The 24,496-nt window shown below is 44.7% G+C and overlaps 1 protein-coding gene across 19 annotated transcripts in view; it reads left to right on the top strand.

Annotated features, from left to right (window-relative positions):
* The window catches only part of birc6 (baculoviral IAP repeat containing 6), a 154,181-nt gene that overhangs the window by 24,230 nt on the left and 105,455 nt on the right, over positions 1 to 24,496 (top strand). For 9 of the 19 annotated variants that reach the window (XM_024424750.2, XM_024424734.2, XM_024424742.2 and 6 more), the window contains exons 12-37: positions 149 to 374; positions 693 to 853; positions 5,850 to 5,981; positions 6,162 to 6,293; positions 6,512 to 6,678; positions 7,054 to 7,187; positions 7,387 to 7,548; positions 9,435 to 9,566; positions 9,682 to 9,779; positions 9,914 to 10,061; positions 10,216 to 10,349; positions 10,458 to 10,604; positions 10,741 to 10,928; positions 12,674 to 12,973; positions 13,187 to 13,286; positions 18,951 to 19,165; positions 19,395 to 19,603; positions 19,789 to 20,135; positions 21,292 to 21,511; positions 21,680 to 21,816; positions 21,961 to 22,098; positions 22,471 to 22,598; positions 22,778 to 22,909; positions 23,234 to 23,449; positions 23,567 to 23,750; positions 23,922 to 24,122. In XM_024424750.2, coding sequence (XP_024280518.1) covers positions 149 to 374; positions 693 to 853; positions 5,850 to 5,981; positions 6,162 to 6,293; positions 6,512 to 6,678; positions 7,054 to 7,187; positions 7,387 to 7,548; positions 9,435 to 9,566; positions 9,682 to 9,779; positions 9,914 to 10,061; positions 10,216 to 10,349; positions 10,458 to 10,604; positions 10,741 to 10,928; positions 12,674 to 12,973; positions 13,187 to 13,286; positions 18,951 to 19,165; positions 19,395 to 19,603; positions 19,789 to 20,135; positions 21,292 to 21,511; positions 21,680 to 21,816; positions 21,961 to 22,098; positions 22,471 to 22,598; positions 22,778 to 22,909; positions 23,234 to 23,449; positions 23,567 to 23,750; positions 23,922 to 24,122 — 4,488 coding nt within the window. The remainder of the gene's footprint in view (positions 1 to 148; positions 375 to 692; positions 854 to 5,849; positions 5,982 to 6,161; positions 6,294 to 6,511; positions 6,679 to 7,053; positions 7,188 to 7,386; positions 7,549 to 9,434; positions 9,567 to 9,681; positions 9,780 to 9,913; positions 10,062 to 10,215; positions 10,350 to 10,457; positions 10,605 to 10,740; positions 10,929 to 12,673; positions 12,974 to 13,186; positions 13,287 to 18,950; positions 19,166 to 19,394; positions 19,604 to 19,788; positions 20,136 to 21,291; positions 21,512 to 21,679; positions 21,817 to 21,960; positions 22,099 to 22,470; positions 22,599 to 22,777; positions 22,910 to 23,233; positions 23,450 to 23,566; positions 23,751 to 23,921; positions 24,123 to 24,496) is intronic. The other 10 variants (XM_024424743.2, XM_024424744.2, XM_024424748.2 and 7 more) reach the window with 6 other exon arrangements.

Consider the following 24,496-nt stretch of genomic DNA (forward strand, 5'->3'; position numbering starts at 1 on the left):
TGAAATCATATGCTGATTGACAACATTATACTGTACAGACTGGAATAGCAACAATACATTTTCCGGTTTCATAAGTTCTTTACATCCCCGTGATCTTTAATTTTTTTAATATATATTTTGTACTCTGCCAACCTCTTCTCCCGGTAAGGAGTTGACCTCCTGGTGGACCAAGTGTTGGCTGTGGAGAGCCTGACGTCGCTGGTGGAGCTGACGCGCTTCGAAACACTGACGCCGCGCTTCTCGGCCACAGTGCCGCCCTGCTGGGTGGAGGTGCAGCAGGAGCAGCAGCAGCGTCGCCACCCCCAGCACTTGCACCAGCAGCACCATGGAGACGCCGCCCAGCACACACGCACCTGGAAGCTGCAGAGTGACAGGTACGGACGTGTGGGTATGACTGGGTGGGTATGGGTGTGAGTAGAATCCTTATGGGTATGTGTAGTCCGTGACTCATTTCTCTTAAGTCTATCCACAAACATCACACTATTAATATACAATCACAATGGCTGTACATTTGGAATATACAGACCCATTCTAAATTCCTCATTGAGGACCACACCTACACGTTCCTTTTTAACTTGTATGTTAAGTCTCACATGCTCCTATAAAAAAAAAAAAGTAGCCTAGGATGTCTTGATTTTAGGAAGTATTTGAGGAGGTGAATAATGCGGCCATGCTTTCTTTGTTGTTTGTAGCTCCAGCTGGGACGAGCATGTATTTGAACTGGTCCTTCCCAAGGCATGCATGGTGGGCCACGTGGACTTCAAGTTCGTCATGAATGCCAACATCACTAACATTCCTCAGATCCAGATCACCCTGCTGAAGAACAAGGCCCCAGGTCTGGGCAAGGTCAACGGTGAGGTCACTCACCGCTATCTCTATGTTGCCTTGGCAAATTTTTTAAATATAGTATCTTGAGCTTAGACTATGCAGGACTCCAGAGTAACATTTTCACCTGGTGGCTCTGGTGCCACAAACCTTTTTAGTTTGTGACACCAGCCCATAATTTGGCCACACCCCCAAAAAATATTTTTCACAGCGTCACACAATAGGAAAAATAGGAGTAATAATCTTAAATCAGTCGAAGTGATCTATTAAGAAGTGTGTTGGGCTACTGAGATGGTATTCAATTAAGAACTTAATCCAGCTATTTTCATGAATTTTGGTTTGACAATTAGGCTATTTTTGTTATATTCCAGGGCCCTATAAAATCAGTTTTATTCTTTGCTGGGTTCCGTTTTGTGTTATCCCAAAATCTGTTCTCAGTTTTGTTTTTCCAGGTTTCTGTTTTCCTTTGAGAGCAAAAAACAATCACACTTTTTTAATAGAAAAACAAAATAATGGTTGCTTGAAGTCCACAACAATGCTTAAACCACATCAGGAGAAGTCTGGGATAAATGTGTGAAGTCATTCCAGTGTGCACCTAGCAAGAAGCTGTTTAGCAGTTTTTTGTGGCGCACATGGGATGCCAATTTTCAAAACAAATACCTACTGGGTTGATACAAATAATCATGATATCATTCTGTAAGGCAAGCACAGGCTACTTTAATTGAGAAGGTTTTTTGGGAAAGCCTTTCCATCTACCAGAATACTTTTCATTAGCGTCATCGCTAACGGCTACGCAAAGGACACCGCACAAACAGACGAGGAATTTTCATTCTGTTCAGAAAGTTGCAGGAAATAAGAATCACTGATGCATTCTGTTCATGTCTTATGATACATTTGGGCAAAGGTATGAATTATCAATACATTTAGTTAATTCCCTATTCACTTCAATACATTTTTGAATATTGTTGAATTTAGTATTTATGTCTGGATTCCATGATTCCATCTGCATTGCCTATTTTATAGGTCCCTAGGCTCCAGAGTTTGTAGATGTATTTATTTTTTGTTCAGTAGAGATGAATTTGCCTTCATCTTTATGTTCACTAGTATTACGTATAGGGTAAAACCATTTGAATTCAATCTCTTTTCGACAGCATCCCTTTTGATTTAAACAACTTTCTATATGTTTGCACATAGAAGAAGTGGGCCACATTTTTATTTTTAATTATTTTGTCTTTTATTATTATTATTATTTTTTTACCTGAATGTGAAAACATTCACAAGAAAAATCTGCTCAACGTTGACCCATTTTGCATACCCCACCCTACCATGAGACATCCATGGCTTCATCACTGGAAAAGATAAACAATTGAGGTTGTCATTTAAAAGTTTACAAACAGGGTTATCTATTTAATAATTTATTTAAAACGTTTAATGGTCGTTTGAATAAAACCAGATCAAAGTATGATGACCCAAGTATTAAAAATGAATGTTGCTTCTACATTGACAAAGTTTGATCATAAAGTTACTAGCTCCCTCCCCATGTGACACACTTGGGTTCTGGAGGCGGGATTATATAATTCGGTAGCTAATCTACTGGTGCAACAATTGAACTGTAGGGTGTCAGCAAATAACATGTATGAATAGTGTAAACTTAAAATTTTAAAGATACTTCGATGTTTCCCCTTTCATCTGTGTCTGGTGTTAGCTAATTACTGGCTAGCTAGGTCATCAGCTGGCCTGGAACAAAGGGGGGGGGGTTGTTCAAAACTGGCGCATTTGTCATGTCAACACATCCGTCAGGGCTGCTGTGAACCGCATCACAAGAGGCTTGCCAAACAGGAGATGTATAAAACGCTTTTTGACATCATTGATACAATTTAATTGTTTGAGTTGCTTTGTATCACCAAAAGTGCTTGATTTTACTCCTCACTGCATCAAAGTTTCTTGACATAGGCCTTTCAAAGAACTGTCAGTAAAGGCGCGCTCATGATTATAAGCTCCCTGCCCACTCAAACTTCCTGGTAGTTAGCCATGAGAGAGTCATTTTTCAACCCCCCCAAAAATATTATGGGTGATATGTTAGTCACTGAAAATTATATTTTACATGGGTATCAGAATGACTGTTAGGGATCCTTTTTATTAACACTTTGTAAAAATGTTGAACCTTTTTTTAAGGTCAATTATCTAAACTTGTTAACTCAGATTTTCATATTTGCATATGTTGTAGCTTAGACCCTACTTTACACCATCTGAGGTTTTTGTGTTCTGCCCACCATTGATTGAGACAAAACATGTTGTTTAATACAGGGTGGGTGTCATTTCAGTCAGAAATAGAATGGACCTATCCCCTTAGACTTGGGGTGTGAAACTGGGATCCTTAATGTTAAGAAGAACATTTTTTTTTTGTATCTGCAGAAAGTAAACTTTACAGTCAAATCAAATGTTATTGGTCACATACACATATTTAGCAGGTGTTATTGCGGGTGTAGCAAAATGGGAGTGGGTCAATTTCTGCAACAACTACGAGTGTTGAAGCGCAAGGCGCGACTTCTGTGTTGTTTCCCTGTCTACCACGCTGCTAACTCATGCGCAGATACTGTGTGTGACTGTGAGAGCCAAGTGTTTAATCTCGCTCATCTCAATACCCTTGCCATTAATGAAAGGCCATGCTTTACTGAAGTTACGAGATATGGAAATCCAAGAAATTGCAAGATACAGCAAGTTATTGGGATACACAGCTTTTGATTGCCGCTAGATAGGCCTATAGCACAGTTCTTGCTCGGTCTGCCTGGTGGCTGACCTGCCTATACTATGCCCCTCTCTCTTTGTCCCTTGCTATTAAGGGAAAGGGGGATACCTAGTCAGTTGTACAACTGAATGCATTCAACTGGAGTGTCTTCCGCATTTAACCCAACCTTTCTGAATCAGAGAGGTACTGGGGGTGTCTTTGGCCCCCGGGGAACAGTGGGTTAACTGCCTTGCTCAGGGGCAAAACAACAGATTTCTACCTTGTCAGCTCTGGGAATCGATCCAGCAACCTTTCGGTTACTGGCCCAATGCTCTAACCACTAGGCTACTGGTATTAAAGAGAGGTTGGTGTCAGCTTTCTGCATGTACACAACTGTTCAAAAGTTTGGGGTCACACAAGTGTCCTTGTTTGTGAAAGAAAAGCACTTTTTTTTGTACATTTTAAAATAACATCAAATTGATCATAAATAGTGTAGACATTGTTAATGCTGTAAATGACGATTGTGGTAGGAAACGGCAGATCTTTTATGTTATATCTACATAGGCGTACAGAGGCCCATTATCAGCAGCTAGCACTCCTGTGTTCCAATGGCACGTTGTGTTAGCTAATCCAAGCTTATGATTTTAAAAGGCTAATTGATCATGAGAAAACCCTTTTGCAATTATGTTAGCACAGCTGAAAACTGTTGTTCAGATTAAAGAAGCAATAAAACTGGCATTCTTTAGACTAGTTGAGTATCTGGAGCATCATCATTTGTGGCTTCGATTACAGGCTCAAAATGGCCAGAAACAAAGAACTTTCTTCTGAAACTCGTCAGTCTATTCTTGTTCTGAGAAATAAAAGCTACTCCATGTGAGAAATTGCTAAGAAACTGAAGATATCGTACAGCGCTGTGTACTACTCCCTTCACAGAACAGCGCGAACTGGCGCTAACCGGAATAGAAAGAGGAGTGGGAGGCCCCAGTGCACAAGTGAGCATGGGGACAAGTACATTCGTGTCTAGTTTGAGAAACCGACGCCTCACAAGTCCTCAACTGGCAGCTTCATTAAATAGTACCCGCAATACAACAGTCTCAACGTCAACAGTGAAGAGGCGACTCCGTGATGCTGGCATTCTAGGGAGAGTTCCACTGTCCAGTGTCTGTGTTCTTTTGCCCATCTTAATCGTTTATTCTTATTGGCCAGTCTGAGATATGGCTTTTTCTTTGCAACTTTGCCAGCATCCAGGAGTCGCCTCTTCACTGTTGACATTGAGACAGGTGTTTTGCTGGTACCATTTAATGAAGCTGCCAGTTGAGGACATTAAAGAGCTAAAGATGCTCAAAGTTGACCTATTTTGCGTACTCCACCATACAAAATGACATCCAATTCTTCCTCACTGGAAAAGATAAATGGTTGTGATTGATATCACTTAAAATTGGGTAGGAACCAAATTGTTGGTCAGTGCTTTCCAGGGGACCCTAATTACATAAGAATAGATGTTACATGTATACAAAATTTTTAGGATATACTATAGGCTCTCTTGATTCAGCATACTGTTGCACGAACAACATGCTGTATCACACCCTGCGTGATTGCGAGTACCATAGGGCGGCGTACAATTGGCCCACCATCATCCGGGTTTGGCCGGGGTAAGCCGTCATTGTAAATAAGAATTTATTCATAACTGATTTGCCTAGTTAAATTAAAAGCAAGTTGATCTAGCATCCTGTATTAGTTAACTTTTTCTTTGCCCTAGCTCAGTGCATTAGCTAAATGGCATTAGGCTAGCTAGTTGGCGATCAGCATTAGGAATTCTTGTTAGGTATATTCCAGCTTCTTAAGACCAACTAGCGAGTGTTTTGCAGTGAGCAAGACACTCAAACTAATAGTACAATACAGTAAATGTGAATTCTTATTAAAAAGCAACTTGGATGCAGTGTCCATCTTGTTTTGAGCAGTCGGCAAGGCGGGCGCTTTTTATTACGGGAATCATGAGGATAAGGCACTTTGCTGTTTGATGGATTCATGGTTTTATTCTCCACAAAATACAACATTTTGAATGTGACCAGGTAGAATGTGCAGATCGCACCAGTGCGACAATAACGTTTTTAACTCGTACTGTCAAGTCAAAGGGTCGCAGTCTGGAGACCTGCAATGAAGAGGATTGGCTGCCATAGATAACTAGTCTTTGTGCAGGGAAATATTGATTGTTTCATTTATGATCATGCTTAACACATCTTATTTGCAGATGCCTATTGTCTCAATTAGATTTGTTCTTTTCTTTTCTCTCCAGAGACGGCAGTTGACAGACAGATCTCCTTCCCCTTGTCCCATGTCCTCCATGCCAATGGGGAGAGGAATGGACAGCCACTTTTGCACGACTTTACAGACGACATTCAGTTCATGGACATTGAAGAGACATCAGGTAGAAAGCTGCATGGAAAGGCAGCCAGGGTTGATAGATGCAGTTTGACACTTGATTATTGTGTGTTGGGTTGCCACATTGTAGATGATTAGTGTTACTAGTGATTCTGAGGGTGAAGCCGCAATCCGAGGGGTTCCTCAGTCGAGCAGAAGTTTCATAATATTGCTCTTCCTCTTCCAGGCTCCAGGCTGTGCACTTTCCTAGAAGACCATAAGGAAGATATCCTGTGTGGTCCCGTGTGGTTGGCCAGTGGACTGGACCTCTCAGGCCATGCTGGGATGCTGAGCCTCACCAGCCCCAAGCTGGTCAAAGGTAGCAATATCTGCCAATTTTTACATCGAGTCACATTGAAGAAATCTTACCTTGACCATTTTTGTCACTCCAATATGTGTCTTCCCAACTTTTTCCTGAAGAGCGAAAGAGCAGTGGCATGCAGATCATCTATCTGAATCCCCCCCCCCTGGCAATGTACGTATTGTATGTTAGATGTTTTCAGTGTGTTTTCTGCTGGTTTGTCCCCCTCCCTGCAGGCATGGCTGGGGGCAAGTACCGCTCGTTCCTGGTGCACATCAAGGCGGTGAGCGACAAGGGCATGGAGGAGAGCCCCATGCCGGTGGTGAGGATGCCCGCTGCCAAGCCTCAGAGCAGCAAGGGCCATTCCCTCTCCACCCTGCTGCAGAGGGCACAAGCCACAAAGGTACTGAGGGCAAAGCATTGGAATACTAATGCAATTTTACATCAGCTTATTTCAGTAGTCCTTCTCTGCTGCACACATGAGGCGCTTTTGACTGATTGTACAGTTGTGTAAATTGAGTGCATGGATGGCCTTGATTGTAGCTTTCTCCTTTGTCTCCCTCTGGTGGGAGAATAATGCTATTGCCAGGTTCTCAGTGAGAAGTTGAAAATGTCAAATTGCTTGCATGTGGCTTCCTCATACCAGCAACATCCCATTCTTGAAGGACATTTTCTCTGTTAGTTTACAGCTCTACAATTTTAAAATAGCCCTCTTGGACCTCTCTGATCTAACACTGTACTGTTTTCAGTGTTTAAAATACCCCTCTCTTCCATTTAGGAAAAGGCCTCCACTTCCAAAGCAGATTCTCCTGCTCAGTCGAAGAAACCTGACAACCTCCGCGGCTGCGACCTGCTCCAGGAGGTGTCCGTCACAATCCGAAGGTTTAAGAAGACCTCCATACCCAAAGAAAGGTGCGGCCCTTAGTACCGTTGTTTCACGAAAAACACTCAACTATTGTAAAATTCCAACACCTTAATAAAGTGCGTTATTCCCTGATCTTGCACAGTTTATTGAGAACGGACAAGCATCTTGTTACTTCAATACTCGTTATATCATAGTAGTAAAACATAACTAACTGAATTGTGTGTATGTTGCTCCTGTCTTTTTCAGAGTCCAGCGCTGTGCCATGCTGCAGTTTCCAGATTTCCACGAGAAGCTGTTGAACGGGCTGTGTAAGGGGGCGGACGAGGGCCCTGGCACAGAGCACTCCCAGAGCCTCATCCTGGACTGCCTCTGCTGGCTGGCTGGAGTGTACTCCAACGGACCCTGCAGGTGGGCCTAAGAGGATCAATGTGGGAAGCAAGAAGGAGATGTGATATTCATAGGGATACAGAGATGCTCTATACATGCGTTAAAGAGATCAATGGAATTAGACCAAAACAATGGAAATACCACTCGGGGGGGATTATTGAGACAGCCATCAAAATTAGTCTACATTTAGGCTGTTTATATGTGTGTTTTACACTGTAAGGGTACAAATCGGAGTATAGTGCTTGTATGGATGTCAACCCCAATCGTTCATGTCGTTACCAATCAACTGCATTACACTTATCAACTGCTTCAACTACCACCACCGATTTTCTATATGGCTGACTAGGTCTACACCTGTTGTATTTGCACACGTGACAAATACAATTTGATTATACGAAATGGAGTTCTAAATCTGAAAAGGACATCTTCTAAATATTATGCAGCCTGAAACGGCTAAATATATCCAAATCGGATTTTAATAACATTGTAGGCCTGTTAGAACACACATGTCAGATTTGACAAATATCCAGATTTATTGGCCCCTCCCCCCTCCAAAAAAACCCATACAATACATGTGAATTCACAATGCAGCTGTTGCCAGCAACGGTTTTTGTCCCTTTCAGATGGTTGCATATTGCCCCTGCACTACCATTACTGTACCTCAATTCCACCTCGCAAATTTTGCATCTCACCACCTTCACATTTAACTTCTCAAAGTATTGCCATACTGGACTTCGCTGCTGTCGCTTGCATTTCTCTTCCGGTTTTACCACTGTTAACAACGAAGATGTAGTGGTGGAGATTAGTCTCCAAAATAATTGATTCCTCAACTAACTTACTAAAATGTGATCTTTTTGGAATGGAGGAGACTGATTAGTTGCAACCTTCCGAGAACACAAACACTTGCGTCTTTCATAGCGAGCTAGAGGGGGGGGGCACAGTATAGGCAGATCAGAACCGTGCACTAGACCTGTCGGTAATCAAAAGCAGTATCTCGCGACTTCTTGGTTTGCAACTTCTGTGAATTAGGGCCTATCATCAATGGTCAAGGCTAGGATATATTCCACATTCCACTGAACACACATACTCGCATCATTAGCGAAGAGAAAGGGCAGGCGAGCCAGTAGCCTGCTGTAATTTCATATGAGACAAAAACACCCCCAACCACTCAGCAACACACAAGTACCCTGTGCTCGCAGGACTGGCCCGAAGACAGCTCCGTATCCAGGCGACATTGGTCTCATGAATAAACTAGGATATTCTACAGGCAACAGCCCGAAGACTGAATACACACTCATCATTAGCAAAGAGCAGGGGGAGGGGGAGAGGAGGGGCAGGCAGAACTGTGCGCATATGTCTTGGTCATCTGTATCTCGCAGATCTTGTCTTGCATGCCTCTTTGCAAATTCATCAGAGTAGCCTAAAGTTTGCCTCTTTCCCTCTGGTTTAATTTAAATTACACAACATTCCCCAGGCCTTTTTTAGCCTATTGTCTAGGTCGGCTATAACGGCAAAGAATATGTTTTGTGATAACTGTGATTTTAAATTTTGGGGGGGAGACAAGTTTTTTTTTCTTAAGGTTAATGATCACAATTTTGTTTAAATATTTACCCATAATGTTATTGAAGTGTGTTTATTAATATTTTATTTTTATTTAACCACACAAGTCAGTGTAGAACAAAGTCTTATTTACATTGACTGCCTACAAAAACGCAAAAGGCTTCCTGCGGGGATGGATCCGGGATTAAAAATACTAAATAAAAATATAGGACAGAACACGCGTCACGAGAAGAGACAACACTACAGAGAGAGACCTAAGACGACAACACAGCATGGTAGCAACACAACATGGCAGTAGCACAACATGGTACAAACAATATTGGGCATGTTGGTTCTTTTCCTTCCAGCCTGAGAGAAGGAAAGGAGGCTCTGCTGATGAAAACAAGGAAACGGCTGACCGACATTGTGAGGGTGTGTTTTTTTGAGGCTGGACGGAGTATAGCCCACAAATGCGCCCGCTTTCTTGCACTTTGTATTAGGTGAGTTGGGCTTTTCATGGATGTTGTGACCCATACTCTCATACTTGTTGTTGATCCTTGTGTGATGTAGTAAGTGTGCACATTTGTAACTTGTTTTTGTCTGCTATATCATCAGTAATGGAAAAGGGGAGCCCAGTCAGCAGGGCTTTGGCATGAATCTCCTGAATGCTCTGCTGGACAATATGCCTTACTTGCCTGCAGCAGCAACAGGTGGTAAGTAGAAATAATGTTTTTCCTGATAACACCAATCGTGGCTAGAAGGCTTCTGCATTGTCAACAGCATTGTTTTGGAAGTGCATGGTTTTGCTAGGCAGTGGCATGTGTCGAAGTCTCTCTTTCTCTCTCAGGGTCGGTGTTCTGGTACTTTGTGCTGCTGAACTATGTGAAGGATGAGGACCTGTCGGGCTGCAGCACGGCCTGTGCCTCTCTGCTCACCGCGGTCTCCCGGCAACTGCAGGACCGCCTCACGCCCCTGGAGGCTTTGCTACAGACCAGGTGGGCCTTTTCACCCTCTAGTGTCCTTACACCCCAATCAGGACCTAGAGAAACCAAAAATAACTGACTAATGTTGCCAGAAGAATACCATAGTTTTTGAACCCAGCTGGACTCAGTGTATTATAATGCTCTGCACCATGTGTCTCCTCCCCAGATACGGCCTGTACAGCTCCCCATTCGACCCAGTGCTCTTTGACCTGGAGGTCAGCGGCTCCTCCTGTAAGAATGCCTTCAACAGTAGCATCGGCGTCCAGTCAGACGAGATTGACCTTTCTGAAATTCTCTCAGGTCTGCACCACATTCCACCATATTGCTTACACCTATCCAATTCCTTCATCAGTGGATTCATTTTGGTCTGGGCTGTACTTAACCTGTGTGTGTGTGTGTCTATTGCAGGGAACGGCAAGGTAAGCAGCTGTGCGGCGGCCGAGGGCAGCTTCACGGCCCTCACTGGGCTCCTGGAGGTGGAGCCGTTGCACTTTACCTGTATCTCTACCAGCGACGGCACCAGGGTGGAGAGGGACGACGCAAGCATGTTCACAGGTACCTACCTCAGCTGCTTCTTGTTACTTGTGTAAAGGTTTATTCAGACCCTTTGTGAAACGGAACATTAAACATCTTCACTGTTCCTACTCAGGGATTTTGATTTATACTCCTGACCTTTGCCCTCTTCTCCCAGTGAGCACATTCGGTGTGACCCCGGCGGTGGGTGGCCTGTCGGCGGGCACAGTGGGCGAGGCGTCCACGGCGCTGAGCTCGGCAGCCCAGGTGGCTCTGCAGTCGCTGTCCCACGCCATGGTGTCTGCAGAGCAGCAGCTGCAGGTGCTCCAGGAGAAACAGCAGCAGCTGTTCAAACTACAGCAACAGGTCAGGGACTCTAGTACCCATACAGGCAAACTTACATACGGACATGTCCCTACACACGTATTCACAGACATGCATGTTATGTACTCACACAGGTGCACGTACAAGCGTCTTCTTATCCAAGCCGTCACTATGTGCACAAACACCAATATCATGTGTCAGACTTCATGTACAGTGCATTCGGAAAGTATTCAGACCCCTTAACTTTTTCCCCATTTTGTTACGTTACAACCTTATTCTAAAATGGATTACTTTCTCCCCCCTCCCCTCCTCAATCTATACATAACACCCCAAAATATCAAATCAAAAACAGGTTTTTTGAAATGTTGTAAAAAAACAAAATGACATTTTACTTAAGTATTCAGACCCTTTACTCAGTACTTTGCTTAAGCACCTTTGGCAGTGATTACAGCTTAGTCTTCTTAGGTATGACGCTACAAGCTTGGCACACCTGTATTTGGGGAGTTTCTCCCATTCTTCTCTGCAGATCCTCTCAAGCTCTGTCAGGTTGGATGAGGAGCGTTGCTTCACAGCTATTTCAGGTCTCTCCAGAGATGTTTGATAGGGTTCAAGTCTGGGTCTGGCTGGGCCACATAGGGCATTGAGACTTGTCCCGAAGCCACTCTTGTGTTGTCTTGGCTGTGTGCATAGGGTTGATGTTCTGTTGGAGGGTGAACCTTTGCCCCAGTCTGAAGTCCTGAGCGCTCTGGAGCAGTTTCTCATCAAGGTGTTCTCTGTACTTTGATCTGTTCATCTTTTCCTCGATCCTGACTAGTCTCCCAGTCCCTGCCGCTGAAAAACATCCCCACAGCATGATGCTGCCACCACTATGCTTCAACGTAGGGGTGAAGGCAGGTTTCCTCCAGACGTGACACTTGGCATTCAGGCCAAAGAGTTTAATCTTGGTTTCATCAGACCAGACCATGGTCTGAGAGTCCGTAAGGTGCTTTTTGGCAAACTCCAAGCAGACTGTTGTGCCTAATACTGAGGAGTGGCTTCCGTCTGGCCACTCTACTATAAAGGCCTTATTGGTGGAGTGCTACAGAGATGGTTGTCCTTCTGGAAGGTTCTCCAATCTCCACAGAGGAACTCTGGAGCTCTGTCAGTGACCATCGGGTTCTTGGTCCCCACTCTGACCAAGGCCCTTCTCCCCTGATTGCTCAGTTTGGCCAGGCAGCCAGCTCTAGGAAGAGTCTTGGTGGTTCCAAACTTATTCCATTTAAGAATGATGGAGGCCTTCAATGCTGAAGAAATGATTTGGTACCCTTCCCCAGATCTGTGACTCGACACAATCCTGTCTCAAAGCTTTACGGCCAGTTCCTTAGACCTCATGGCTTGGTTTTTGCTCTGACATGCACTGTCAACTGTGGTACCTTTGTCGACAAGTGTGTGCCTTTCCAAATAATGTCCTATCATTTGAATTTTCCGCAGTTAGACTCCAATCAAGTTGGATAATCAATGGGAACAGGATGCACCTTAGCTCAATTTCAAGTCTCATAGCAAAGGGTCTAAATAATTATGTAAATAAGATATTTGTTTTTATTTTTGAATTAGAAAAAAAACAACTTTGTCATTATGGGGTATTGTGTGTAGATCGAGGATTTTTATTTATTTTATACGTTTTAGATTAAGTCTATAACATAAAATGTGGATAAAGTGAAGCGGTCTGAATAGTTTCCGAATGCAATGTATCAGTGTGATATTTGGCAGTTTTAGCCGAGTAGTAATCCTGTCTGTGTTCGGAACAGAAGGCCAAGCTGGAGGCAAAGTTGCACCAGACCACTTCAGCAGCTGCGGCCTCCGGCGTGGGGCCCATCCACAACTCTGTGCCTTCCAGTGCCCCCGGCTTCTTCATCCATCCCTCTGAAGTCATCCCCCCCACGCCCAAGACCACCCCGCTGTTCATGACGCCACCACTCACTCCTCCCAACGAGGCGGTGTCGGCAGCCATTAGTGTGGAGCTTGCCCAGCTCTTCCCTGGCTCCATGATAGACCCACCGCCTGTCAACCTGGCCGCACACAACAAGAACAGCCAGAAAGCCAAGCCGGTCAGTCACAAACAACTCATTGACGGCAGATAGCCTAGCATTTAAGAGTGTGGGCCAGTAACCGAAAGGTTGGTCAAAGCACAGCAGTTAGGTTTGTGCTTTCACATGAACACCGAGGGACTTTTGTTGCATTTCGTCAATTAATAAAATATTTAAATTAAGAAGTTTTATATTCAAAATGTTTTGACTGAAAAGCGTCTTTGTTTGTTGCAGAACCCCATGGGCAGTGGTCTGGCGTTGGCCCTCTCTCAAGCCTCTCACTTCCTCCAGCCTCCTCCACAGCAGTCCATCATCATTGAGCGCATGCACTCTGGTAAGTACAGTTACCTTTTTGTGCCTTTTTACCTGGATCAATAGTTGTAAATGAAACTCAAGAGCGTATACACTACTTGACCAAAAGTATGTGGACACCTGCTCGTTTGACAACCCTCAAATCATGGTCATTACTATGGAGTTGGTCCCCCCCCTTTGCCTCCACTCTTCTGGGAAGGCTTTCCACTAGATGTTGGAACATTGCTGCAGGAACTTGCTTCCATTCAGCCAAGCGCATTAGTGAGGTCAGGCACTGATTTAGGGCAATTAGGCCTGGCTCGCAGGAGGCGTTCCAATTCATCCCAAAGGTGTTCAATGGGGTTGAGGTGAGGGCTCTGTGCAGGCCAGTCAAGTTCTTCCACACCGATCTCAACAAACCTTTTCTGTGTGGACCTCAATTTGTGCACAGGGGCATTGTCAAGCTGAAACAGGAAAGGGCCTTCCACAAACTGTTGCCATAAAGTCGGAAGCACATAATCTCCTAGAATGTCATTGTAGGCTTTAGCACTACGATTTCCCTTCACTGGAACTAAGGGGCCTAACCCAAACCATTATTCCTCCGCCAAACATTACAGTTGGCACTATATTCGGGCAGGTTGTGTTGTCTTGGCATCCGCCAAACCCAGATTTGTCTGTCCGACTGCCAGATGGTGGAGCATGATTCATCACGCCAGAGAACGAGTTTCCACTGCCCCGGAGTTCAATGGCAACTAGCTTTACACCACTCCAGCCGATGCTTGGCATTGTGCATGGTCATCTTAGGCTTGTGTGTGGCTGCTCGGCCATGGAAACCCATTTCATGAAGCTCCAGACAAACAGTTATTGTGCTGCTGTTGCTTCCAGAGGCAGCTTGGAACTCCGTAGTGAGGACAGATTTTTACACACTACGAGCATCAGCACTCACCGGTCCTGTTCTGTGAGCTTGTGTGGTCTACCAATCTACGGTTGAGCCGTTGTTGCTCCTTGACATTTCCATTTCACAATAACAGCATTTACGCTTGACCTGGGCAGCCCTAGCAGGGCAGGAATTTGACAAATTGACTTGTTGTTATCCTATGACGGTGCCATGTTGAAAGTCACTGAGCTCTTCAGTGAGGCCATTCTACTGCCAATGTTTGTCTATGGAGATCGCATGGCTGTTTCCTCGATTTTATACACCTGTCCGCAACGGATGTGGCTGAAATAGCCGAATCCACTAATTTGAAGGGGTGTCCATATACTTTGTGTATATACATGCATGCATGCATGTATGCACACATACAGTGGGGCAAAAAAGTATTTAGTCAGCCACCAATTGTGCATGTTCTCCCACTTAAAAAGACGAGATAGGCCTGTAATTTTCATCATAGGTACACTTCAACTATTACAGACAAATTTTGAAGAAAAAAAATCCAGAAAATCACATTGTAGGTTTTTTTATGAATTTGTTTGCAAATTATGGTGGAAAATAAGTATTTGGTCAATAACAAAAGTTTCTCAATACTTTGTCATTGCCAACAAAGGGTATATAACAGAGGTCAAAAGTTTTCTGTAAGTCTTCACAAGGTTTTCACACACTTGCTGGCATTTTGGCCCATTCCTCCATGCAGATCTCCTCTAGAGCAGTGATGTTCTGGGGCTGTTGCTGGGCAACATGGACTTTCAACTCCCTCCAAAGATTTTCTATGGGGTTGAGATCTGGAGACTGGCTAGGCCACTCCAGGACCTTGAAATGCTTCTTACGAAGCCACTCCTTGCCTGGGTGGTGTGTTTGGGATCATTGTCATGCTGAAAGACCCAGCCACGTTTCATCTTCAATGCCCTTGCTGATGGAAGGAGGTTTTCATTCAATCTCACGATACATTGCCCCATTCATTCTTTCCTTTACACGGATCAGTCATCCTGGTAACTTTGCAGAAAAACAGCCCCAAAGCATGATGTTTCCACCCCCGTGCTTCACAGTAGGTATGGTGTTCTTTGGATGCAACTCAGCATTCTTTGTCCTCCAAACACGACGAGTTGAGTTTTTACTAAAAAGTTATATTTTGGTTTCATCTGACCATATGACATTCTCCCAATCTTCTTCTGGATCATCCAAATGCTCTCTAGCAAACTTCAGACGGGCCTGGACATGTACTGGCTTAAGCAAGGGGACACGTCTGGCACTGCAGGATTTGAGTCCCTGGCAGCGTAGTGTATTACTGATGGTAGGCTTTGTTACTTTGGTCCCAGCTCTCTGCAGGTCATTCAATAGGTCCCCCTGTGTGGTTCTGGGGTTTTTGCTCACCGTTCTTGTGATCATTTTGACCCCACGGGGTGAGATCTTGCGTGGAGCCCCAGATCGAGGGAGATTATCAGTGGTCTTGTATGTCTTCCATTTCCTAAGAATTGCTCCCACAGTTGATTTCTTCAAACCAAGCTGCTTACCTATTGCAGATTCAGTCTTCCCAGCCTGGTGCAGGTCTACAATTTTGTTTCTGGTGTCCTTTGACAGCTCTTTGGTCTTGGCCATAGTGGAGTTTGGAGTGTGACTGTTTGAGGTTGTGGACAGGTGTCTTTTATACTAATAACAAGTTCAAACAGGTGCCATTAATACAGGTAACAAGTGGAGGACAGAGGAGCCTCTTAAAGAAGAAGTTACAGGTCTGTGAGAGCCAGAAATCTTGCTTGTTTGTAGGTGACCAAATACTTATTTTCCACCATAATTTGCAAATAAATTCATAAATCCTACAATGTGATTTTCTGGATTTTTTTTCCATTTTGTCTGTCATAGTTGAAGTGTACCTATGATGAAAATTACAGGCCTCTCTCATCTTTTTAAGTGGGAGAACTTGCACAATTGGTGGCTGACTAAATACTTTTTTGCCTCACTGTATACATACAGTTGAAGGTCGAAGTTTACATACACTTAGGTTGGAGTCATTAACTGGTTTTTCAACCACTCCACAAATTTCTTGTTAACAAACTATAATTTTGGCAAGTCGGTTAGGACATCTACTTTGTGCATGACACAAGTAATTTTTCCAACAATTGTTTACAGACAGATTATTTCACTGTATCACAATTCCAGTGGGTCAGACGTTTAAATGCACTAAGTTGACTGTGCCTTTAAACAGCTTGGAAAATTCTGGAAATTATGTCATGGCTTTAGAAGCTTCTGGTAAGCTAATTGACATCATTTGACTCAATTGGAGGTGTACCTGTGGATGTATTTCAAGGCCTACCTTCAAACGCAGTGCCTCTTTGCTTGACATCATGGGAAAATCAAAAGAAATCAGCCAAGACCTCAAAAAATATTGGTTCATCCTTGGGAGTAATTTCCATGCCTGAAGGTACCACTTTCATCTGTACAAACAATAGTACGCAAGTATAAACACCATGGGACCATGCAGCCGTCATACCTCTCAGGAAGGAGACACGTTAGGTCTCCTAGAGATGGACGTACTTTCGTTCGAAAAGTGCAAATCAATCCCAGAAAAACAGCAAAGGAACTTGTGAAGATGCTGGAGGAAACGGGTACAAAAGTATCTATATCCACAGTAAAACGAGTCCTATATCGACAACCTGAAAGGCCTCTCAGCAAGGAAGAAGCCACTGCTCCAAAACCGCCATTAAAAAAGCCAGACTACGGTTTTCAACTGCACATGGGGACAAAGATTGTACTTTTTGGAGAAATGTCCTCTGGTCTAATGAATCAAAATATAACTGTTTGGCTGTAATGACCAACGTTATGCTTGGAGGAAAAAGGGGGAGGCTTGCAAGCCGAAGAACACCATCCCATCCGTGAAGCATGAGGGTGGCAGCATCATGTTGTTGGGGTGCTTTGCTGCAGGAGGGACTGGTACACTTCACAAAATAGATGGCATCATGAGGATGGAAAATTCCGTGGATATATTGTAGCAACATCTCAAGACATCAGTCAGGAAGTTAAAGCTTGGTCGCGAATGGGTCTTCCAAATGGAAAATGACCCCAAGCATACTCCCAAAGTTGTGGACAACCTTAGTCAAGGTAGTGGAGTGGCCATCACGATGCCCTGACCTCTATCCTATAGAATATTTGTGGGCAGAACTGAAAAAGCGTGTGCGAGCAAGGAGGCCTACAAACCTGACTGTTACACCAGCTCTGTCAGAAGGAGTGGACCAAAATTCACCCAACTTATTGTGGGAAGGTTGTGGAAGACTACCCAAAACGTTTGACCCAAGTTAAACCATTTAAAGGCAATGTTATCAAATACTAATTGAGTGCATGTAAACTTCTGACCCACTGGGTGAAAGAAATAAAAGCTGAAAAAAATTATTCTCTCTATTCTGACATTTGACATTCTTAAAATAAAGTAGTGATCCTAACTGACCTAAGACAGGGATTTTTTACGAGGATTAAATGTCAGAAATTGTGAAAAACCCAGTTAAAAGTATTTGGCTAACGTGTATGTAAACTTCCGACTTCACTGTACATACAGTGCCAGTCAAAAGTTTGTAGTCATTCAAGGGTTTTTCTTTATTTTTGCTATTTTCCTCATGGTAGAATAATAGTGAATATGTCAAAACTGAAATAACACACATGGAATCAGGAAGTAACCCAAAAAAACGTGATAAACAAATATTTTATATTTGAGATTGTTGAAAGTAGCCACCCTTTGCCTTGATGACAGCTTTGCACCCTCTTGGCATTCTCTCAACCAGCTTCATGAGGTAATCACCTGGAATGAATTTCAATGAACAGGTGTGCCTTGTTAAAAGTTAATTTGTGGAATTTCTTTCCTTAATGCGTTTGAGCCAATCAGTTGTGTTGTGACAAGGTACGGGTCATATACAGAAGGTAGCCCTATTCCCCAAATTATGGCAAGAACAGCTCAAATAAGCAAAGAGAAATTACAGTCCATCTTTACTTTAAGACATGAAGGTCAGTCAATCTGGAAAATTTCAAGAACTTTTAAAGTTTCTTCAAGTGCAGTCGCAAAAACCATCAAACTCTGATGAAACTGGCTCTCACGAAGACCGCGACAGGAAATGAAGAACCAGAGTTACTTCTGCTGCAGAGGATAAGTTCATTAGAGTTAACTGCTCCTCAGTTTGAGGCACAAATAAATGCTTCAGAGTTCAAATAACAGACACATCTCAACATTAACTGTTCAGATGAGAATGTGTGAATTAGGCCTTCATGGTCAAATTGCTGAAAAGAAACCACTACTAAATGACACCTCCAGACTGTTGAAGGGCCATTTTGACCAAGGAGGAGGAGTGATGGAGCGCTCCATCAGATGACCTGGCCTCCACATTCACCCGACCCCTCAACCCAATTGAGATGGTTTGGGATGAGTTGGACCACAGGGTGAAGGAAAAGCAGTCAACAAGTGCTCAGCATTTGTGGGAATTCCTTCAAGACTGTTGGAAAAGCATTCCAGGTGAAGCTGCTTGAGTGCCAAGAGTGTGCAAAGCTGTCATCAAGGCAAAGGTTGGTTACTTTGAAAAATCTCAAATCTAAAATAGATGTGGAACCAAAAAAGTGTTAAAAAAATCAACAATCTAAAAAATAAATTTAAAAAACCCTTGAATGAGTAGGTGTCTAAACTTTTGACTGGTACTGTATGTCTCATGAGTTGTGCCCTATATGGCAAATAGGGATTCATTTGAGATGTTGTTTTGGAAAGCTCTTGTGACCTAAATACCTCCTCTCTTGTCCCAGGAGCGCGGAGATTTGTGACACTGGACTTTGGTCGTCCCGTACTACTGACAGACACTCTGATCCCCACCTGTGGGGACCTGGCCTCTCTGTCCATCGACATCTGGACGCTGGGGGAGGAGGTGGACGGACGCAGGCTAGTGGTTGCCACGGACATCAGCACCCACTCCCTCATCCTGCACGACCTTCTGCCGCCCCCTGTCTGCCGCTTCATGAAAGTCAGTGGCATTGATGCATTGTCTCTGAAGATCTTTGTCCATTTGTCTTCTTTTCTATACCTTTTCTTATTCACAGGTTTCGAATAAGTATCTGAACTCTGGGCACTCTGCGCCGTTATCCATTTTTTTCCCTCAATGAGCATTCTGTGAAAAAATTACTATGTTCCACAGCAGATGTTTTCCTACAACCTAATCCCCTTTTCTCCATCCATCCCACTTCACCCAACAGATCACTGTGATTGGTCGTTATGGCAGCACCAATGCCCGGGCCAAGATCCCATTGGGCTTCTATTATGGCCACACCTACATCCTGCCCTGGGAGAGCGAACTGAAGCTGATGCACGACCCCCTGAGGGGAGAGAGTGACGCGGCCAGCCAACCTGACTTGGACCAGCACCTGGCCATGATGGTGGCCTTGCAGGAGGACATCCAGTGCAGGTCAGAAGGCATACTAAACTATTCAACTAGTTAGCTAACTCTGATTTAAGTTATTTGAGATATATGTTTATGCAGTATCTGCTAGACAGAAAAGCTTTGTCACCAATGGAGATGGACTAATGCTTTGTGGATATAGGATGCAAATTTGACTCCTATGTCTCTTTTGTGCTCACCCTCTCCCTAAGGTACAACCTGGGGTGCCACCGGCTGGAGACCTTACTCCAGAACATCGACCTGCCTCCTCTGAACAGTGCCAACAATGCCCAGTACTTCCTGCGGAAGCCCGACAAGGCGGTGGAGGAGGACGCACGTGTCTTCTCGGCCTATCAGGACTGTATCCAGCTGCAGCTACAACTCAACTTGGCCCACCACGCTGTCCAGAGGCTCCGCGTGTCCCTGGGAGCCGGGCGCAAGATCCTGCCTGAGCCCTACGACCCCCGGGAGCTCATCCAGAACTCATCCACCGAGCAGCTGAGAACCATCATCCGCTACCTGCTGGACACACTCCTCAGCCTTCTGCACTCTAACAACGGTGAGATGTCTGGGGAGGGCCACAGGGTCTGTATCAGGGATGGGCTCTACTTTTCTGAAAAGTTGAAGTTTGCCTAGCCTCAAACCAGTATCCCTCTTTACCTGATAGTCTGTTCTCCTAACAACATCTCTAGGGGACATTGGTAGGTCATTTTTTTTAGAATGATCTGAGCCACACCTCCACACCTCCTCAATACATGTATTTTCCCCTTCTTGCATAAGCCTATAGCATTTTTGTACCTTAGCCATGTTTGAGGCATGAATTCTTTCAAGCCACGAGAAATGTAGGAATAAATTATTTGCTGTTTTTGTCTTCTGCCCTCGCTTGCCTTTTTAAATGAAATAGCCTATGTTTTCAATACGTATTCTGTATGATGTCTTTGAAAAAGTTTAGATAAATACTCGCTTTTCAAAGTTGTTCAAAGTGAACTGAAAGCCCATGGTTCTGTGAAGAGTGCTTAGCAATCTTCTCTCACCCGTCAAATCACTACTGACGCTCCCTAGCAGCTCGTCATACAGTTTCACGAGTCTCTTCTTATGAAAGAGAATAAAGTATTACCCCCTTGCTGCTGGTGTTTCCTGGCGTTATGCCTGCGCTGTCTCTGTACCCTCAGTGAATTCCAAATGGCCCTGTTCAGAGCAGTGGAATGGAGCCTTTCATTTAATTTCCCTCATTATATCCAGCCCTCTGTAGTTCTCTCACTGGCTCTCTGCAGAATAGTGGATTGAGATGTCTAGTTTTAAGGTCTTGATTGGAAGGAAGATGTCTGTACTTTTCTCTCTGAAGTGAAGAGTTGCTTTTTCAAGGCCTGTGGTTTCTGTGTAGTGGTCAGTGTCTCCTCATGAAAGGCCCTTTCTGGGAACTGTGGACTTTGTGGACTTTTCCTCTGTTGAACGCTATTTGATTTAGTCAAGTACGTGTGGTAATTTAATGTTTTTGGCAGTCACTTGCGTTGTACCCCTCTTGCAGTTTCCCTCGTTATATCACGTACCCTCTTAGTTGATATCGCCACCCTTGTACAGTATTTATTTGTTTATATTTAGCTTGTTTCTTTCCCTTAAGTTTTGTGTTTCCTTCGCACTCATCCTTCCCTAGCTCTCATTTGACTGCCATCTTTCACTTGATATCATACTTTCTCCTTGTCCTCCCCCTCTAGGGCACGCAGTCCCGTCCGTGCTGCAGAGCACGTTCCACGCGCAGGCCTGCGAGGAGCTCTTCAAGCACCTGTGCATCAGCGGCACGCCCAAGATCCGTCTGCACGCGGGCCTGCTGCTGGTGCAGCTGTGTGGAGGGGAGTGCTGGTGGGGCCAGTTCCTCTCTAACGTCCTGCAGGAGCTCTACAACTCCGAGCAGCTGCTCATCTTCCCCCAGGACAGGTGGGCCTTTATGCACTGAGGAGCTGTCTCTATCCACTGCACTCCCTTTAGATTCTTTGCACCACACTGACAAACTGTAGCTCCTTGGACAATCATTATGTCCACACTTCCCCCTCACAACACAAACTGGTTACTGCCCATTGGTTACCTATATGTGTCGTCCCTCAGGGTCTTCATGCTCCTGTCCTGCATCGGCCAAAGATCCTTGAGCAACAGCGGCGTGCTTGAGGGGCTACTTAACCTGCTGGACAGCCTGCTGTCCCCCCTACAGCAGCCTATGGCGGCTGCCCATCACAGGACTGAAGGTGGGCTAGCCGGAGGTGGCGGGTCCCTGGGCTGGGGCTGGCAGCAGGGATGGGGGGCTGGGGTGGTCCCTGGCCCCAGCACCGGGCTCCCAGGGCTCTGGACACAACCAGCAACCTATGAGTGTGTGTCTGTGTGTGCGGCAGGTGTGTTGGACGTCCCCATGATCAGCTGGGTGGTGATGCTTGTGTCGCGGCTGCTGGACTACGTGGCCAGTGTGGAGGACGAGGCGTCTGCAGGCAAGAAGCACCTGGGAGGGAAGGAGAGGGAGCGCACCTTGACAGGTAGCGTAGTGTAGGCTAGGGCGGTGTAGCTCTCCAATGAGATGTGCTGCTGAGGACTTATGAGGCCAAGCAATCACGGCACTGATCATATTTATTGTTTTGTCTATTCTATTCCCTGCTTTTTGACTCTTTTTAAAAATATTTTCTAACAGCCTGGTTACACGAGTGATGTTATAGGCTTAGGATAAACTTTTATCCTACTACTCTTTGTCTGCGAGGCTAGCTATAAAATCAACAAGGTTTTATTACAAAAAAAGTATTAAGTTTTGAGAACCACGAATCATATTAACAGGGTAATATTATTGCACATTGATTTGGAACCAAAAACCCAACTCTAACGTGCCTCCCCCCACCTCTCTCCAATGAATCAAGGTAATCAGTGGAGCTTTATAAATAACAGCCTCCAGTCCTCCAGCTCTAACCGCTCAGCCAAAGGCAACAGCAGCCTGGATCGCCTGTACTCCCGCAAGATCCGCAAACAACTGGTGCACCACAAACAGGTAAACGTGTCCAAATCCAACGTCCGCTCTGTCTCAAAAACGTCAGGGAGTTGTGACGTAAATCTGTAAATCTGTGTTAGTCACAGTTATTGTGTTCTCCCTCTTACTACTGGCTTTGCATGAAGTCATGTAAAAGATGGTCTTCACTGTGTTTATTTATCCTGTCCTTTTCATTGTAGCAGTTAAATCTATTGAAGGCAAAACAGAAGGCTTTGGTGGAGCAAATTGAGAAGGAGAAGATCCAGAGCAACAAAGGCTCCTCATATAAACTGCTGGTGGAGCAGGCCAAGCTGAAACAGGCCACATCCAAGGTGAGGATTTCAGAAGCTCTGAAAAGGAAAGTTGGAATTAGCAAAGGGTTTTCCCGTAGAAATCGAATGACTAAGAATGAAATTATTTTTCTCTCATCTTGGTAACACAAAAATATAAATCAAATATGTTTTTGGGTCACCTTTCAACAAGTTATGACCGATCTGCACATGTAGTTAGCATAGCGTGTGCACCAACACACTCACACAGGTTACAAATATGCTAGTTGGAATAGGGATAGATTAAACCATGTGTATTAATTGACTTCCGCTGCCTGAAATCTGCCTCCATCTATTTCTCGCTCTCTCCATCTCTCTCCATGGCAGCACTTTAAGGACCTGATCCGTCTGAGGCGTACAGCTGAGTGGCCCCGCTCCACCCTGGACACAGAGGCCACGGCCGCCAAAGAGGCCCCAGAGGTGGAGCCTCTGCCCTTCACACTGGCCCACGAGCGCTGCATCTCCGTGGTGCAGAAACTGTCCCTTTTCCTCCTCTCCATGGACTTCACCTGTCACGCCGACCTCCTGCTGTTCGTCTGCAAGGTATGCACTGCCAGCAACTTTGATTTGTGTTCCTTGAATTGGGATTGGGTTGGCACTATGTAAATGCATACATTGTCAGAAAGTTGTGCTGATCACATGTCTGATTTGACCTTTCAGGTCTTGGCCAGGATAGCCAATGCCACCAGGCCCACTATCCACCTGTGTGAGGTGGTGTCGGAGCACCAGCTGGAGCGTCTGCTGTTGCTGCTGGTGGGGACAGACTTCAACAGGGGGGACATCTCCTGGGGAGGGGCCTGGGCCCAGTACTCCCTCACCTGCATGCTGCAGGACATCCTGGCAGGTAGGGGTAGCTGCTACAATTCAAGTCACTGTTCAATTCTCATGTCATTGAAGAACTCTGTTTTCTAGCTAAACCTGGTATTCTATTATAGATATGGTGAATATTTGCGTTGCTAGCAGTCTTTAGTTGTTTAATTTCTCACAACACTAACCTTCTGACCCCTCTCCTTAGGGGAGCTGCTGTCCCCAGGGTCCCTGGATGGTATGGACGAGGGGGCGGTGGGCGAGGAAGCAGGGGCATCGTCCTCAGCACGGATAGACTCAGACGACTCCCTAGCCCAGCCCACCCCCATCCCACTCGTGGAAACCATTGACGAGGCCCTGTCTCCGGATATCATCGCAGGTACTCCTGGGACCTCCTCTGTTTTCCAAAGTGCGTTGGTAGGCCAGTCCTCGATCACATTTTACACATGGACCCCCTCACTTATCATGATGAATGCATTTGTGTTAAATTGTTTTTCTTTTTCCCCTTTTAGCTAGCTGCATGTTTATTCTCAGTATTTTTTCTGTATTTTGTGTGGCTTCCTGTTCTGACAATTTTATTTTAAAGGAGAGTATTGAGAGCTTCTCTAACCAGTTTAATTCGGAATGGACTGTTTTGTTATGTTTGCCTTTTTGGATATTGAGTTCCAACAGTGTAGATTTACTGCCTGTAAGATATCAAAATGCTTTAAGGGGTGGTTGTTATTTTCCTCAGACTATTATTTAATTTGTGCAAAAGTTGCAATAATTCATGGTAGAAATCCT

Source organism: Oncorhynchus tshawytscha, linkage group LG06, assembly GCF_018296145.1.
Source record: "Oncorhynchus tshawytscha isolate Ot180627B linkage group LG06, Otsh_v2.0, whole genome shotgun sequence".
Lineage (NCBI taxonomy): Eukaryota > Metazoa > Chordata > Actinopteri > Salmoniformes > Salmonidae > Oncorhynchus > Oncorhynchus tshawytscha.